Below are 17,669 nucleotides of genomic sequence, written 5' to 3' on the forward strand. Positions count from 1 at the left end.
CCAAACTCAATTCTACAGGATACCGGCAGCCAAGGATCCTCCCCAACAGCTGAGCCTGTTATAAACCCTCTCCTTCCGCCCATCAAAGTAGCAGTCCTCTTATTCTTAATATCAGCTGTGTTAAGGATCCTACAGCCAAGCAGCCTTCACTCAGTTAACCCCTTCTCATCCAGCTTTTGGGCCCCTGCTCCTGGGAAAGAGGCAATTCTCACAGTCTCTGACAGGCTTTCCTCAGCGTATTGCCTCTTCAGTTGATCTGCGACAGATCAAGCCCCAAGAAGTGTGCATTGACCTCTGACCCTGACAAAGCCAACTGAAAATTCAGCAAACCGAAGGACTAAAAGAAGAGGCCAAAGTTGTTCTGAAAAAATACAAACAACTGCAAGTATCAGAGAGGTAGCCGTGTTAGTCTGTATCTTCGAGAACAACAAGAAGTCCTGTAGCACCTTACAGACTAACAGATATTTTGGAGCATAAGTTTTCGTGGACAAAGACCCGCTTCATCAGATGCATGAGTGGGGGGAAGTGCTCTCCCACAGTTTTCTGTCCATTACCGTTCCTGTTGTTTGATTTATGTCCATTTATGTAAAAAAAAATCTCCCTGGACACTCAGTAACAGATTTAAAAGTAGCAGTCGTAAAACAAAGACATTTCAAAAATCAAATGGAAAGAGAAATCTCTAAGCTGCAATTTGTTTGCAAATTTGATGCCATCAACCAAGGATTCAAAAGAGACTGGGAGTGGCTGGCCCCTTACACAAGCAGCTTCTCTGCCCTGGGTGTTACTATCTCCCCATCAGACTCTGACAATGGGCCCACATCCTCCTATCTGATCTGACTTGTTTTTAACTCTTTTGATATATACTACTGATAATGGGCCGTTTCCATCTTGCCGAATAGACCTTGTCAGCTCTGGCCCTCCCTTTTACAGAGACCCCACTCTTTAAATACCCCTCTGGAAACCTCCCCCTCCACTGATGCATCTGACGAAGCGGGTCTTTGCCCACAAAAGCTTATGCTCGAAAATATCTGTTAGTCTATAAGGTGCCACAGGACTTGTTGTTGTTCTCAAACAACTGTAAGGAATGCCAAGTAAAAACTCAGGAACAGACATTGCTCAGCCGCTTGGGGTACAACGATTTTCCCCTCCTTCAGGACTCAGCTCTGAATTTCCTCTACTTAGCTCCTCGTGGCCTTTGCACAGCCAGCCCCAAAAGTTCACACACCTGGAGTCAGACACCCCTACCCCACAGGATTACCCCTCCAATCCAGATATGGATTTTAAAAAAGTGTGGTCTTAACTCTGCCTTTTCCTGTTCGAACTTCGACTCCCCCTGAGTGCATGGCTGAGACGTTGGCAGGCGGTTCGCCCTCCCCAGAGTGTGTGTGGTAGCAGTGGCACTGCAAGTATTCTTAGCGAGGAATGCTGAGCTGCACCCACCTCGTTCATGCCCCTTACAGCCCCAGGTGGAGGGGTCACACCTAGAATTGCCAATTCTCCCAGACTGAACAGATCAGACATCATTTGTGGCAGTGCGTGCAGTCCATCTGGTCTGGAAGAGCTGGCAACATAGACACGGCTGGAGGCATCTGTGGAGCTCCAGGCAGTGGCAGGACCTGGAGCAGTAACACAGCCCCCAGAGCTGGTGACCTGGACCCCATGGGGGCTGCAGAGCCCACAGGGACTGTAGGCAGCAGGACCTCGGGGGTGCTGAAGCTGGTGAGGCCAGCAGGCCTGGGAGGGGCAGCCTAGAGGCCAGGACACGGAGCTGGTGGGACCTCAGGAGGATCACCCAGAGGCAGACACAGGGCTGGTGGAGCCAGCAGTGGGGACAGATCCCAGGTGTGGGGAAGCAACCCCCACATCCTTAGTTCCTGTGCCTATATATGACAGTTTTCTTGCTGCTAGCTCTCACAAGCACACAAAGTTGGGGACTCTGTCCCCTGCAGAGGCTCTCACTGCTTCCAGCTTCTCCAGAAACCCTGGTGTTTTAACTCTTTAACTCTATGTTCTGCCTCCCCTGCCCAAGTCTCTGCCTGCAGCAGCTCCTTGTCCTTCACTCAGGGTGACCAAATAGCAAGCGTGAAAATTCAAGACTGGGGTGGTGACGGATCCACTAGGTGTTCTCACCCTCCTCTTTGTAGTCCTCGGCCTCCTTTGAAAAGCCTCTCCAGATGGGACATTGGTGACAGGCAGGCTGTGGGGATGGGCATTCCATGTTCTTTCCTTGCTAATATGTAGATTTTTTCATTCATGTCCCAAACAGGAGCCACTCAGCAGGCAATAATGAATCTGACCTTGTTTACACCTGGCTGAGTTGTCAGGCTGATGTTCTCTCTCAGAAAATGGTTTGGCCACTCTCTAGACTTGGAACATAACATCATACAGGGAAATCTCAGAACTTTACATAGAACATTGCCACATACATTTTACCAAGACGACAATGATCTGCAAATTATGAGTTTTCACGTTACTTCCCAAGTCTAACTTTGTTGTAATGAAGGTCCTAGGGGAGCCGCCCTGAGGTTACTCAAGTATGGCAAACTGTAAAGAAAGTGGCAGACAGTCCCCAGAGCTGGTGGATATTCCAATACTTGGCTTTATCAAGTCAACACAAAACAGCTATTTCAATACCTCACTGGTTACAGAAGCTAAGGAACCCAGCTCTGGCCTCCACCCAGACATCCAAGTCAAACATGATGAGGAGTACTGAAAATCTTATTCATCATAGAAGGAAGTTCCACCAACCCCAAAGGACTGGACACATCACCTTCCAAGTTAATGAATACTCCAGATTTTACCCTAATGCATGCTTACAGTCAATTCTTATTAAACAAACTAAAATGTATTAAAAAGAATAGAGAGTGTGGGTTAAAAGATCAGAATACATACAGATGTGAGCAGTGTTCCCTCTAATTTTTTTCACCCATGCACATAATAAATGTTGTTACGTGCACCACAGCATGGGTTGATGTACCCTGGGGTCTCTGCTAGGTGGCATTTGAATTTCTCCTGGGTGACCACCCAGGCACTCACCCTACAGAGAACACTGGACATGAGTACAGTTCTGAGATCAGATTCATCGTAGAAATGAGGAGCTTTGTATTTACAAAGAGTTCTCTCAGAATTAGTCCGTTAGGTGATAGTCTGTCCAATGTTCATGTTCAGGGGAACCGGAGAGCTCAGTTTTATGACTCAAGCTTCCCCTGCATAAAGCATCGAGCAGATCTGAGATAAAAAAGATCCAGACCCAAGACACCAAGCCTTCCCTGGAGAGCTCAAAACCCGTAGGTGAAGAATAAGCAATCCTGGAGCCTTTGAAGTAGATCTGTTTCCTAAGCAGCACCAGTAATTAGCTACAGAGATGAACAGAAGATAATTTCTTGTTTTCTACCATTCACAGATGACTTGCTATTTACTTCAAAGAGAGACCAATACAGCAATATGACTATATTTACAGTTTGTTCAGATACTAAGATTTCCTTTCAATCTCTGAATTAATGGAATACAGTTTGGACAGGCACTGTTTGATTACACTGTTATCTCTCACATTACATATGTAAACCCACAAAACCACATTATCTACCAAAATGTCTCTCAGGTTGAATTGGATCATTTATCCTGCCAGAGGCCTTTCTGACCAAGTGTCATGCTAGTACAAAGATTATTATAACAATGTGCAAATACAGGGTACTGACCATCACAAGGACATTAAGGCTGCATCTACACTAACCCTTCCTTTTGGAAGGGGCATGTAAATACAGCGGATCAAAAATGCTAATGAGGCACTGATATTCAGCGCCTCATTTGCATAATGGCGACCACTTGCTGCATCAAAAGTGCTGCTTTCAAAATGCAAACTAGCCTTGTAGACTAGGTTCCTTCGCAAGGAAGCCCCACTTTCAAAAGCACCCTTCTTCCTGAAAAAAATATAGGCTGGCTAAAAGACGGTAGTTTAGACTAACCCTTTTCATAATCTTTATCCAGTGATGCCTTTCACAAATGCATTTAGCATAGCTTTTGTAGTAAAGAGTAAGTATTCTTATGGTAGGAGAACTTTTTGTGAGACCAGTTGTTTCAAAGTTTGGAGGATACAGGAAAAGAAGTAATGGCTTTCGGCTTCTTCTTAAATATCGGCTTTTGTGATAGAAGAATGCAAACATTTAATTAGAACAACTATTGTCCATTATGGTTGGGTCTGCACAGAGGGGTACTGCCAGCAGTTTCGTACTAATAACCAGACTTGCAATTGCAAATGGCCACTCATTAGCATAACCGCACAGCTAATTAGCATAGCCACGTGAGATCCCACTGCAGTCAGTAAACAGGCCGTGCGGACCTGCCTCTCCCAGCAAAAACCCCTTCTGTCACCAGGGCATAAGGGGCTAGCGACACAGAGGCTTTTTGCTGGCAGAGGCATATCTACCCAGCCTGTTTACTGCTGGCAGCAGCTTCTGCCAGCAGCAAGATCTCACACTGCTATGCTAATTAGCCATATGATTATGCTAATGGGCAGCCATTTGCAATTGTGAGACTGCTCATTAGCATAAAGCTGCTGGCAGTACCCCTGCGTGTAGACCCAGCCTAAGTGACTACGGCTATGTCTATACTAGAGCATAATGTCAATTTTAAGGCATGTCACTCGATTTTACAATGTGACTGTCTTCACTGCAAATACCATTAGGTCAACTTTAAGGGGCACTAAGGTCGACTTTCTCGCCCCACCCCTCCTATGCGATGTAAGATCAAGTTTGAATTTAAAGGTCGAATTAATACTAGTGTGGAAACAGTGTTACTTGAAAATGATTTTATTGGCCTCCTGAGGTATCCCACAATGCCCTGCAGGTGACCGTTCTGGCTGCTTTCACCTCCGCTGCTCTCCAGGTGCGCAGAAAGTAGGTAACAGGAAGCCCAAAAATTTTAATTAATTTTCTTTCTGACCAGAGTAGATAGCACACCTCAGGAGTGTGCACATCTAGCCATGGTGGATTTTCAGGGTTCTAGTTCTGATCAGAGTTCTCCAGGTCACAAAAGAACCCCAGTATGGAGTCACCAGGAGATCTGAGATCTCACTTCTGTATTGGATGATAAACCTGTGCCGAGCAGCATGTGAACCAGCAAAATAAATGTGGAGATTTATGGGAAGATTTCACAGTGTATAATGGAGAAAGGGTACACCAGGGATGCTCAGCAATACTGGGTCAAAATCAAGCAGCTCAGGTAGAATTATCAGAAGGTGAAGGAAGCCAATGGGCGATCTGAGACACCTCCCAAAACATGCAGCTATTACAAGCAACTTGACGGGATTCTTGGGAGGGACCCAACCATGCTCCCCAAGGATAACATGGACTCCTCAAGAGACCCTGCTCATCTCTCCGGTGAGACCTGACAGTGTGAGGAGGAAGCAGAGGCTGATGAAGAGGAGGATGCTGCCAGTCAGCAGGTGCCTGAGGAAGCTGATCCAGCCATCCTGGAGTTCTTCCTCACCCTGGTGCCGGTTGGCTCACTGACACCTGATGCTTCAGGGTCCAGTAATGATGGAGAGGGCTCTTCCAGTGAGTACATTTTTTAAATTGCTACAAGCAGGTTGTGGCTGGGTTGGGGTATAGGTTTACTTCTGTTGAGCACATTTTTTTAAACTGCTACAAGCAGGCTGCAGGTTAGTTGCAGTGGATCTGGGCTCCTCAGAACAGCTTGTTAATATTTCTGCTGATGGAGCACTTATCCTTTTCAGAGATCTCCATAAAGGTCTCAGCCGGATACTCTTTTATTTTCCACACAAGGCTTTTGGGGAGACCTGATTTGTTCTGGCTTCAACAATAGCACACCCTGCCATGCCAGGCAAACAGTAAGTGATCTGGCATCATGGCACCACACAGCATTCAGGCAAATATTCCAGCCCTGTGCTCACACAGTAGGAGCATATTTTCTTTTTCACCCTCTGTTCTGCTGAGGAGACTCATGTCTCTTTTGGCAACCTAGAAGCAGTACAGGAAGTTTAATTAAAATTTATCCCCTTAACGTTACTGCTGCTCCCTGGCTATTTACATTTCTCAGGACTGCCCTGCCACAACAAGTAGCTCGCAGGTTCTCCATCTCTCCCCTCCATGCAGCTGGCAGGCTCTCCTGGCCCTCTCTCCTTCCACCACGCTGCTGGAGGGCTCCCCATCTCCCCGTTCTTGCCCTCCTGCCTGCAAGCACAAAGGTGTGAAGGATTTATGAGGAGCTGCTGAGAAAGTTTTTTTTCTGTGCTTTACATTTTACAGGGCTGACCCTCCCCCTGAGCCTGCCATGCAGTTGACAGGCTCAACCCCTTCCCCCACCACAGGGCTGCTGGGCTGTGTGGATCCTGTGCCCCAATACCAGCATGTGCAGTGCAGACTATCCTCACTTTAAATGGTTTTCCCCTCCACAGGATTTGGGAGCCACCACCGAGAAAGTCTTTTTCTGTGCTTTACATTTTCAAGGCTTTGTTTCAAATTTCCACACCTCTTAGCTGCAAGGATCTTACCATGTTTTCAGTGAAATGGTCTGGAAAACTAATAGCTTCTGCTCTGCAGAGGTTGATTCATTGTTATCCTTCAGAAGCCAAAAGCGGTTGTGGAAAACTAAAGTTGCAGTGATTGTCAGAGACGTTGTACGGGTAAGTACATTGTGTCATATTTTAAAATTGTATCTAAATTTTGATCTTGACTGTCTTCGGCTGTGTCTACAGTAGCCAAAAACTTCGAAATGGCCATGCAAATGGCCATTTCGAAGTTTAACTAATGAAGCACTGAAATACATATTCAGCACCTCATTAGCACGCGGGCGGCTGTGGCACTTCGAAATTGACGCAGCTCACCGCCGCACAGCTCATCCAGACAGGGCTCCTTTTCGAAAGGACCCTGGCTACTTCAAAGTCCTCTTATTCCCATCTGCTCATAAGAATAAGGGGACTTCGAAGTAGGCGGGGTCCTTTAGAAAAGGAGCCCCATCTGGACGAGCTGTGTGGCGGCGAGCCGTGTCAATTTCGAAGTGCCACGACCGCCCGCATGCTAATGAGGTGCTGAATATGTATTTCAGCGCTTCATTAGTAAACTTCGAAATGGCCATTTGCATGGCCATTTCAAAGTTTTTGGCTAATGTAGACACGGCCTTCAACAGGCAGCATGAGTTGGGGAGAGAAGGTTGCTGTGATGCACTGCAGGAAAATATCCAAACAGGACCACATCCTGCAGCAGCTTCAACAGGCACAGAGGGAGTGAGCCCAAGCCACTGCTGACAGAAAGTGGAGCCAGAAGTGGTGGCCAAGCATGTTCCTGTGCAGGAACACAGATTCAGTGGAGCGCCTGACAGCAGTCAAGGAGCAAGGCGACATCCTGTGTTCCAAGCTGGAACTGCAGAGGGACACCCACTACAGAACTCACAGTCACGTGGCCTCCTTATGCTGTTGCCAAACCACCTCTCAATGTTCCCTGACCCCTCCATCAGGAGCTCTGAACATAGGGTGGGGAGAGCAAGGACCGTCTCATGGTCCACCCCCAGGACCTCTCCACACTGCAAAAGGCTTACATTCCACTACATGTAACACCAGGATTCTTTTCTTTTTCCTGCCCCCTAACCCTCACCCTCCTAAATAAAATGAATGTTTATGTAAAAACCACATTGTCGTTCCTTGGTTCACAAGGGGTGGGGTGCAGCTGGAGGTGCTTTCATAAAGGTCAACCACACATGATTGTGGGGGGTGGGGTGGTATCACAATAGTTACATGTAGCAGATTCCTGTGGCTGCCTGCTCATTCACAGAGCTGTGTTTCAAAGCATGCCTAATTTTCAGTGTTTCTGCATGTGCATTGCTGATTGCCCTTGTGTCCAACTGTGCAAAAGCACTGCCAATACATCTGCCTGTGCATCCCAGGCTGGCATGAAATTTTACCCCCTTTGGTCTGCAAATATTATGGAGAATACAGCATGCTGCAACCATGGGCGGGTGTGGGGGGGGCTGTTGGCTTCACAAAGGTCCAAGCAAGTCAAAAGGCACCTGAATCTGGCTTTTAACCCACCAAAGGCACATTCCACCACCATTCTGCACTTGCTGAACTGAAGCCTGTAACTGAAGTGCTCCTTGCTGAAGTCCAGGATGCCTGTGTATGGCTTCATGAGCCAAGGGAGCAGAGGGAAAGCAGGTTGCCCAGTTTTACTAGGGGCATCTCCACATCAGCAATCTTGATTTTCTGGTCAGGAAAGAAAGTCTGATCCTGAAGCTTTCTGTACAGACCTGAAATTCTAAGGATGTATGCACCATGCACCTTTCCTGACCATCCCACATATATGTCGCTGAAACAACCTTTGTGATCCATCAATGCTTGCAACACCATGGAGAAATACCCCTTGCAGTTTATGTACTCTGAGGCCAGGTGGTCTGGTGACAGGATGGGGATCTGCATTCCACCTATCACCCCACTGCACTTAGGAAACCTCATGGCAGCCAGGCTGCCCACTATGTCCTGCACATTTCTCCAAGTCACAGTTTTCCACAGCAGATGGGCCTGGATTGCCTTGGTTACCTGGATCACTGCAGCCCCCACTGTAGATCTGTCCACCCCAAATTGATTTCCCACTCAACAGTAGCTGTCGGGCTTTGCAAACTTCCACAGAGCAATTGCCACTTGCCTATGAACTGTCAAAGCATGTCTCATTTTGGTACTGCAGTGCTTCAGGGCAAGGGACAGCAAAATCACAAAGTTCCATGAAAGTGGCCTAGTATGTGCAGAAGTTCTGCAGCCACTGCTGGTCATCCCAGACCTCCAAAATGACGTGGTCCCACCAGTGTGTGCTGGTTTCCACGTCTCCAGAACCAGCTCTCCACTGCATCCAGTGCGTCCAGGGGAGGCAGCAGCTCTGCATTCCTACTCTCCAGTCCTTCAATATCATCCAAATCACCTGCATTCACTTCATCCTCCCACTGGCTTTGTCTAATAAAAGAACCGCATGACCCTTTGGGAAGTGGCCATACCACACTGTGCAATGACTTGAAGCTGCTCAGGATCCATGTTTGCACCATGTAGCTGCACGAGCTGTGGCAGGCTTTGGGAAAGTGGCACAAAAAATGGCATGAAATTCCTTGGGCCATGTGTTGTCCAATGGCAGAGGGGGTGGGGGCATTGCATTCTGGGATGATGACATCAGACACCCACAAGCACTTGTAGCACATTTTTTTCCCATAGCACACTGGTACAAAAACCCAGAATGCAACGGGGCTCCGGGCACTGCAGGACAGGTACCCACAATGTATTGCTGATGCAGTTGAACCTAGCTGAGGCAATGGAGACACACTAGGTCGACTTTTTGAACATTTGTGGACACTCATCTTCAACTTCATAAGATATAGCTGTAAAAAAGTCAACTTCAGTAATTCAACTGTATTTCATAGTGTAGACACAGCCTAAAGAGCTACACTTCTGCAGCTTGCCATGCACTTCTGCAAAGCAGCAAATCCCTGTTCCTGTGGCAATACAGCTCACTCTGTGTCACTGCCCCAATCAGCTGTATTGGCTAACTGGAATTCTTGCAGTGGGGCTGGGTTCCTGGAGTGCTGCTGCCCTGGCACAGGCCTATGGAAAGGGATGCTCCTTCTGGAGCACTTTCTGCAGGCACATAAAACATGTGTTCATAGAAAAGGGGAAGGGAAGCAAAAGGATGTAGAGGATGGCTGGTAATATGGGATGGACTGACTCCCACTTCCCAGGGTAGCCTTCTTAGAAGCAGATACAAGGCCATGGACCTTTGAGAAGAACTCAGGAACAGCTTTTCTTTTAATAAGAGATTTTAGAATCTGATACTTTTATTTGTAATCTCACGGTTTATTAGGAAATCACCCATCCTACATTCTGATTGGCTGGCACATTCTATCAGCTATAATACAGAAACCAGAGAATAGTCCCCCATCGTGACTGATTGAAAACGGTCATATCTCAATTCAGAAAGTTTCTGTTTCTTCCTTGTACACAGTAATGAGGCCTGGAAGAACGCCAACCAGTTCCACTGCAAATGCAAATAAGTGTGTCATGATTATTCTTTCTCTGGTTGCTACATTTTGGAAGGAGAAGCTCTGACAATCTCTGTTTCAAATGTGAGGAGCATCTCTACCTCTGAAGTCACCAGAAAGGGATTATAAGAACAGGAACTGTTGTTTGAATCGTTACGAGTGACTTACAAGTCGTTCCCTCTGTGTAGGCTCTGCTTTGCATGCAACCAATGATACTGCTTCTTCAGCATTTCCTGACTGAAATTCTGAGACTTGTCGCATGTTGTATACATGTTCTTACCTGTCAGTGAATGTGGCTGCCTTGTTACTTGCTAAGCAACCAAATCTGAAAAGTAGATTGATTACCATTGACACAGACAAGTTCTATAATATTCAGGGGTATCACATGGGTTTAGATATTATTTTCAGACTTCTGCACAACACCCTTTAGGTTCAATTTCCATTCAGTGACCCACGACCAGAAGTGTTTCAAATTCTGATAAATCCATTTGCTCTAAGCCAGGGATCAGCAACCTTTCTGAGTTGGAGTGCTGAAATTAGAACTTTTGACCTCTATGTATGATCCAAGCACCAGTGATACTTTTAAAAATCACTAATAGTCCTACTTACTACAGCTTCATTAATAAATAACTTAAGGTGCAGAACTTTACCATTTAGGTGGTAGTTGGTAGCATTAGCTTGTCATTTGTTAATCCACAGGCGGCCTGGCTGTGAGCAAGCTCCTGGCTGCATGGGGGAGGAGGAGTGGGACTGAGCTCCCGCCTCACGTGCTGATGAAAATTGGCTCACATGCCGCTCTTGGCACCAGTGCTGGGGGTTGCTGACCCCTCTTTGAAGCTGTATAGCCACGGGAATGAAGTAACAAATAGAATTTAGTGGGAAAATGGAGAAATGACTTTGCCAAATTAGAAAACTGGTCTGCAACCAACAACATGAAATTGAATAAAAATAAGTTTAAAGTACTTAATTTAAAATTCAAATTCACACTTCCAAAATGGGGATTTGTGTGTGAATTTGCTGGCTAAGTGGTAGAACTGCTCCAAAGGGTCTGGTGTTTACAGGCCTCACAGCCTGAATATGGGTCAACACTGGGATGTATTAGCCGGCGTGTCATATGTGAGACATGGGAGACAATTGGGCTACTCAGCATGGGAGAGGCTGACGCTGCAGTCAGAGTGCCCACTCTGAGCGCTGCGCTTTAGGAAAGATGAGGGATGAGGTGGAGACAGTCCAGAGGAGAGCAACAAAAACGACGTAAGTTCTAGAAAAAGTGCCCAATGAGGAGAGGTTACAAACCTGTGCATATTTATTCTTGAGGCATGGAGACAGGAGGACCTGAAAACCATCTTTAAACATGTTACAGGTGGCTATAAGATGGTCAAATGTTGCCCGTGTCCACTGAAAGTAGGACAAACAGCAACAGGGTTAATCGGCAGCAAGGGAGATTTCAGGTAGATATTAGTAAAGCCTTCCTACAAGGGTAGTTGAGTGCTGGAACAGGCTTCCCAGGGAGGGTGTGGGATCCCGTCCTCAGAGGTTGTTAAGAATAGGCTGGACAAAGCCCTGCATACCTGGCCGTGCCTCAGCACAGGGAGCTGGACTTGAGGTCCTCTCAAGGGCCTCTTCTAGCACTGCATTTTTGCAATGCAATGATTCAGTGGGTTACCTGCAGTGGCAGGCATGGGCAACACATGGGTTGGGGGCGGTCAGGTGCCCCCAAACGCCATAGGCAGGAGAGGCCAGGGCTGGCCAGCAGCCAGCGCAGGGATCAGCAGGGGGTCTGTCCCCACACTCACAGGCAGCAGCAGGGCAAGTGGAACAAGGTGGACGCAGCTCGCTCTGCTCCTTGGGATGCGTCGCTCGGGGAGGGGTGGGACCGTCCCCGCACTCGCTGGCGGGAAGCGGAGTGATGCGGCTGGGGAAGCAGAGCGAGCTGGGGACACATTGGTCCGCTTTCCCCTGCTGCCACCAGAAAGTGGGTGGGACACCTCGCTGTCAGTGCCTCCCCCAGCACCCCAGTCCCCCGGGATGCATTGTTCGGGGGAGGGGAAGGCACTGGACCAGGCTGGGACAAGGAGGGACAGGGTGGGTGAGAGGAGGAGCCAGGGCAACAGGGGGTTGTCCCAGCCATTCCCTAGACCGGGGGAGTAATGGGGTTAGTGGTCCCCCATCCCCTTCACCAGTCACCCCTGGTGGCATGGGATGGGAGTCCAGATGGGGAAGGCTCCGAGTTACTACAGAGAATTCTTTCCCGTGTATCTGGCTTGGGGCGGGGGGCTCATCCACCTGCTCCGATTCTAAGTCTATGCTGCAGCTCAACACCCCCAGCTCGCACAGCTCAGGCTGCTGGGCTGCACAGTGCCAGGGCAGCTGCCCTTTTTGGCTCCTTTTCGTTATTCCTCGCAAACAGCAAAAAGGGCCTGTAATAATCTCCCAAATTGTAACACAGCTAACCAAACTGCCATTCAGTTTGCATTCCACAGCCGCCCGTGACTCATCTTACTCATTCCCTGGCTCAGAATAAATTAAAAAACAAACAAAATAACCTGTAGGATTAGAAACTGCCTCACCCTTTAAAGCAACACAGGTCTGGATCTGAGATTTTAGGGGCTATTCCTTGCACTTTAACTTCCTGTTCGTCACCTCACCTACCGACACCACCTGAGTATGCAGCATAACGATTACACAAAAGACAGCAAACAGATGCTAAAGAAATCGTGGACACCCACAACTACAATACCCGTCTATCTGAATGAGACTGTTCCTTAGTCCATATGCTGGAGCTGTATTTCCTCTTCGTCTCTTTGGTGTTGGGGGTGAGGGCAGGTAAGCAATGTAACATTTCTTTTAATTTTCTCAGCTGTCACGGCAGCCTGAACATATTTAGCCTTTGGTTTAGAAACGCTGGGTTTAATTCTTCTGATTTTGGAGTAAAACATACTGGTTCGATGAACAAGATTATTTTTAAGTGATCTTAGGCCTCAGAATGTAAACACAGGAGGAGTAACTATATCTTAGCTCCATTTTGTGTACAAGTCTCTTGTGTAAGTACGATACATTAGCAGTTACTATTGTTGATTGTGGTGATGTTTTTCCAGCAATAACTCATATGATAAATAAGGTTTGCAAAGTCTATGAATTTTATAAGTGTATCATTTGACATTTATAATTACAAACCGGTCAGTTTCATTTCACGGTCATTTCATCCAGCTCAAGAACAAACCCTTATAACTATATGCAAACTATGCCCATGTCCTCTTGTAAACAGCAGGTGATTGCCATTGATCAGTAATATTGTACCTCTCAGCTCTGGGAGAAAAAGCACTGGTGTGCTCAAAAAAAAATCTTAATATTCTTATTAATAGACATGGCTGTTTCAGCAATCCCAGGAGTCTCAGATCTTGACATTATACATGTGCTGAGTTTGATAAATACACACTAGCAGTTATAATCTTACACAGCATCTTTCATCATCAGATCTCTCTAAGAGTTTTACTTTATCCCTCATTTTACAGAAGGGGAAACTGAGGCACAGAGAGAGACAAAATGACCTGCCCGAGGTCAGCGGAAGAGCTGTTAATTGAATCCAGGTCTCCTAAGCCTGGTGTCCAACCCACTAGGCTGTACTGCCTCCTTGTTGGTTAATATATGATATAATATAAAATTAGTCTGGACCTGGTACAGTGTAGAAATGCCAGTACTAACACAACATTATAACCCTAGGGTTTGGCTACACAATTAGTGTGTCTGAAGCAAGCTGGAGTGTGACTCTGCCCAGCATTAGGCTGGTGCAAACTGCTGTGGACCTGCTGACACACATTAGTTGTTTGTTAACGTGCTCTGATCTAGTCCCATTTCAAAGAGAATAGAGCCACATACAGTAACGAACTGTTGATGTGTGCTGGAAGGGACCGTCCACGGGACAGTACATCTGTGGCAGGCTGGTGTGGGGTAGATAAACACTCCAGCTTGCTGTGAAGTACAGGTGCATGCAGATAACCCATTAAGCAGGAAAGATATGGAGACATCAGAACTTCCTTTTGGAAGTCCAGGGATTGTTTCGTGTGCCAGCATGCAGTATTAAAACTACTGCACCTCTCGGCAGTTCCTGTATGCATGAAAAGAGATACCTGGGGAAGTTTAAAAACTTAATTACCCTTCCTCCAGAATGTGGGTGTGGGCACATTCAGAGAGCAGGTCAGAGCCTGTCTCAGCTTGGGTTTGTCTCATAGTATATGAAGCTAAATCCCCAGGAACTGGGAACTGCGGCGGAGAACTGGTGTGGAAGTTTCAGACCCAGGGCCAAAGCAAGCAGATTAAGGGCTCACTGCATTTGTTGGCATTTAGAGCGAAATAGTTGTCCCTTACTAGCTCTCAGACGTTGACATTCCTCACAGGGTTAAGTCTCAGGTGTAGCAAATGACCAAAGAAGGCTCAGAATGGCTCCCCAGCCTGGAGCATTAATCTGACTGTACGAATCCTGGTTGCACAATTCTACTAGTCGCCACCTAACTACTTACAAGGTTTTTTAAAACGTTTCCTGTGCTGCTAATTAGCAAACATGGAGATGATCTTTAACAGACACTGGCTGCCTGGAGGCTGGTGAATAGGTCCGGTGACCGTGGCATGCAGCAAAGGGCTTGCCTGAGTGAGTCTGAGCGCTGGCTACAGGTAAGGTAGGGAAGCACGAAGTTAAGCGGTAGGCATAGCACTCTGCACTGAGTGGTAGGAATTCTCAGTCCAAGTTCCTGTCTGCTCCCTGATAGCTATGCTGCTGCTGCTGCTGCTGCTGCTGCTGATGATGATGATGATGATGAGAAGACGAAATATAATACTATGCACATATTTGTACTGGGGTGGAACCTAGGGAGCCCAGGCATGACTGGTGCCCTCTTGTGCTAAGTGCTATACTGAGAAGGACACCTTTCCCCCAGAGAGCTTACTGCAGTAGTGGGAAACGTGAGGCCAATGGCAACTGGTGTAGGGGGGCTCCAAGCCGGCACTAGCCACATGCAGCCTCTCAGCCCCCTCTGCCCCACCTCTTCCTCCATGGGTAGTCCCTTCCTGCACTCAGAATGACACGGTCTGAGGACCACGCAAGCTGCTCCAGTTGACGCTGCTCTTGGACTACACCACTTCAGGGGCAGGACGGGACCGCCCCCACGCTTGCCGGAAACAGGGCCATGCTGAGTGGAGGTGCGGGGTGCAGGGTGCATGTGACCCCTCACACACCCCAGGCATCATCCCTGTCTGCAGCCCATCAGAATGAGCCACTGGCAGTCTGAGACATTTTGCCGACATCGATCATCCAGAGCACAGGCCCCCGGCAGCAATCCCAGCTGTGGTTCACCGTTCCCTGCCAATGGGAGCTGTGGAAAGCAGTGGACTATAGGGATATGCTGTCCGCCACTTCCTGGAGCTCACATTGGCCACGGAGTGAGAACCGTGGTCACTGGGATCTGCAGAGGGCCATGCCTACAGATGGTCAACATAAGCAAAATGTCTCGCACCCCCTTAACACCTTACCCTGATGGGCTGCAGGTGGCCAGTGGCTGCAGGTGGCTGGTGGCTGCAGATTGCCCACCACTGGCTTACAGTCTAAGGCAACATCTGCATGGCCCGTAGCATCCCCTGTCAGCAGCCTGGAGCTGGTAGGGCTTGTGCTGCTGCTCTAACAATGGCGGTGTAGACGGTGCTCTGAAGTTACGCCTCAGGCTGGAGTGCTGAGGCCTGAAGAGGGGACAGCTTTCCGAGCCTGAACCCTTGCCCAAGCTGCCCCTTCAAAGCGCTGTCTACACAGCTACTTCTAGAACACTGGCGTAATCCCCCCCAGCCTAAGTCTGCTGACCTGGACTGGGCAGACATAGCCTACGGGTGTGTCTTCCATGGTTCGCTTTTGCGCCCCTAGTGGGGACACGTGAAATTGAACTATCAGGGGTCAACAGTTGACCCTGGTACTCCTCAGTTCCTTGAGGAGTAAGGGAGGTTGATGGGGAGAGTTTCTCACATCAACTTCCCTCAGTGAGCCAGGTAAGTTGATTGTGGATAAGTCAATTCCAGCTACGCCATGGCCATAGCTGCAGTCAACTTTAAAGTCTAGTGTAGATCTGGCCTAAGGCACCAAACCAGCAAAAATTGCACACCTTTGCTTCCTCTAGCACAGACACAAGTCCTTGTACACTCAGCATCGGAATAAATAAAGTGTATCTTCCTTGGTAAATGATTCTGAGAGCTATGGAAGAACGGCACCATAGAAAAAACTATAAAGTAACTATTATTGTTAAATTAGACTGTCCCACATTTTCTGCAGTGACCTAGGGTTCTCACAACCTTGTTGTCCAGGTATTGTTTCCAGCTAGCATTGCATGAACTGCGTTTTTCTAGGTATTGCGGAGAACGTGTGGGCCAAGTTCTGTCACTAGGGAGAAGTTGGTGCTCGCTGACCAGGACAGGATCTCAGACTTGCCACCACATCTGTTGATCCCAACAGATATGAATTTGAGGGCCTAATTTGGGTCTCACAGGGGAAGGAGTCATTAGCAAAGCTTTCCAAGTTTTCCAGGGCCTGAGAAGACCCACATAGTAGATTCTGATTGCTTTTCTTCTGTCCACTAACTGAATTTCATAATTGACCAGATTTACTTGTCTATCTACCTCATACGCATCCTTCCAAGAGGCCATTCATTTAAACTCAGCTGACAGTAACAGTAATAGGAGTCAGTCTCCCAGCTGGAAGGTACTCAGCCATGCCCCTCAGTTACAACCTTGTTATCTCTGATGTGCCTTCTGTAGATTTTCACTAGCAAATAGACTCAGCTGTTGAAGATGTTCCCTTAAGACTCATAACCATACAATAATTCAAAGGGCGGGGGAGAATCCCACAGAGGCCTGTGGGAGTTCCCTTATGTGAAATAAGAGCAGTGGAAGCAGTTGGGCCCAGGGCCTGGGTCAGATCTGATGAAGTGCTTTAGCATTTCTTCTAGGGTTTTGTTAAGTCTCTGTGAGACCATCTGTCTGTGATTGGTACATAGGTGTTCTCAAGGATTTGCTCTTCCAAAGAGAGCACAACCCTTGCCTCAGTGGCAAGGCAGAGCTGGTCTCTGGATTGGTTAATATCTCACAAAGGTACAACACACATGAAAAAGGTCTCATAAGTTCTGGTGCCTTCGTTGTGAGAAAGGAAAGAACCTCCAGATACCAGGTCACACAGTCAAAGCTACCAGGATGTACTGGTACCCAGCAACGCTCTTGTGTAGAGGCCTGTGTCCATCCAAGTTCTCCCAAAGGGTGCCTCGATCAGTGATGAAGGAACTAGCAGAACCTTTGGGGGTAGCTCAGTATTTCCTCAATTCCTGATGGAATCTGGGAGCGAAGTGGGCCATTACCCAGGACAGTATCTTCTCCCACCCCTAATGCCCAGGGATGTCATGGGTGAGTTGCATCATCAACATTTGTGTGGCACTGGTAGTTGTGTTCTCGTTTCCCCAGCCTGCTGGTCTTGCTATCCTAACCTCCCAAAGGTGACCACAAATGTCTCAGGGTCATCATTCGCTAACTGGGGTTGGGCCCACTCGCACCTCACCTGAATTTGGCTGAGTCTTTTATCAGCAGGTCAAGGAAGCGGTTAATATTGCTGTCAG

At 47.7% G+C, this 17,669-nt stretch overlaps 1 protein-coding gene across 1 annotated transcript in view; it reads left to right on the plus strand.

Moving 5' to 3' along the window:
- The first annotated feature begins 12,755 nt into the window (after positions 1–12,755).
- The window catches only part of LIPH (lipase H), a 29,967-nt gene continuing 25,053 nt past the window's right edge, over positions 12,756–17,669 (plus strand). The window contains 1 exon segment of the mRNA XM_075004592.1: positions 12,756–12,855. Coding sequence (XP_074860693.1) covers positions 12,804–12,855 — 52 coding nt within the window. The 5' untranslated portion in view covers positions 12,756–12,803.

Source organism: Carettochelys insculpta, chromosome 10 (assembly GCF_033958435.1).
Source record: "Carettochelys insculpta isolate YL-2023 chromosome 10, ASM3395843v1, whole genome shotgun sequence".
NCBI lineage: Eukaryota > Metazoa > Chordata > Testudines > Carettochelyidae > Carettochelys > Carettochelys insculpta.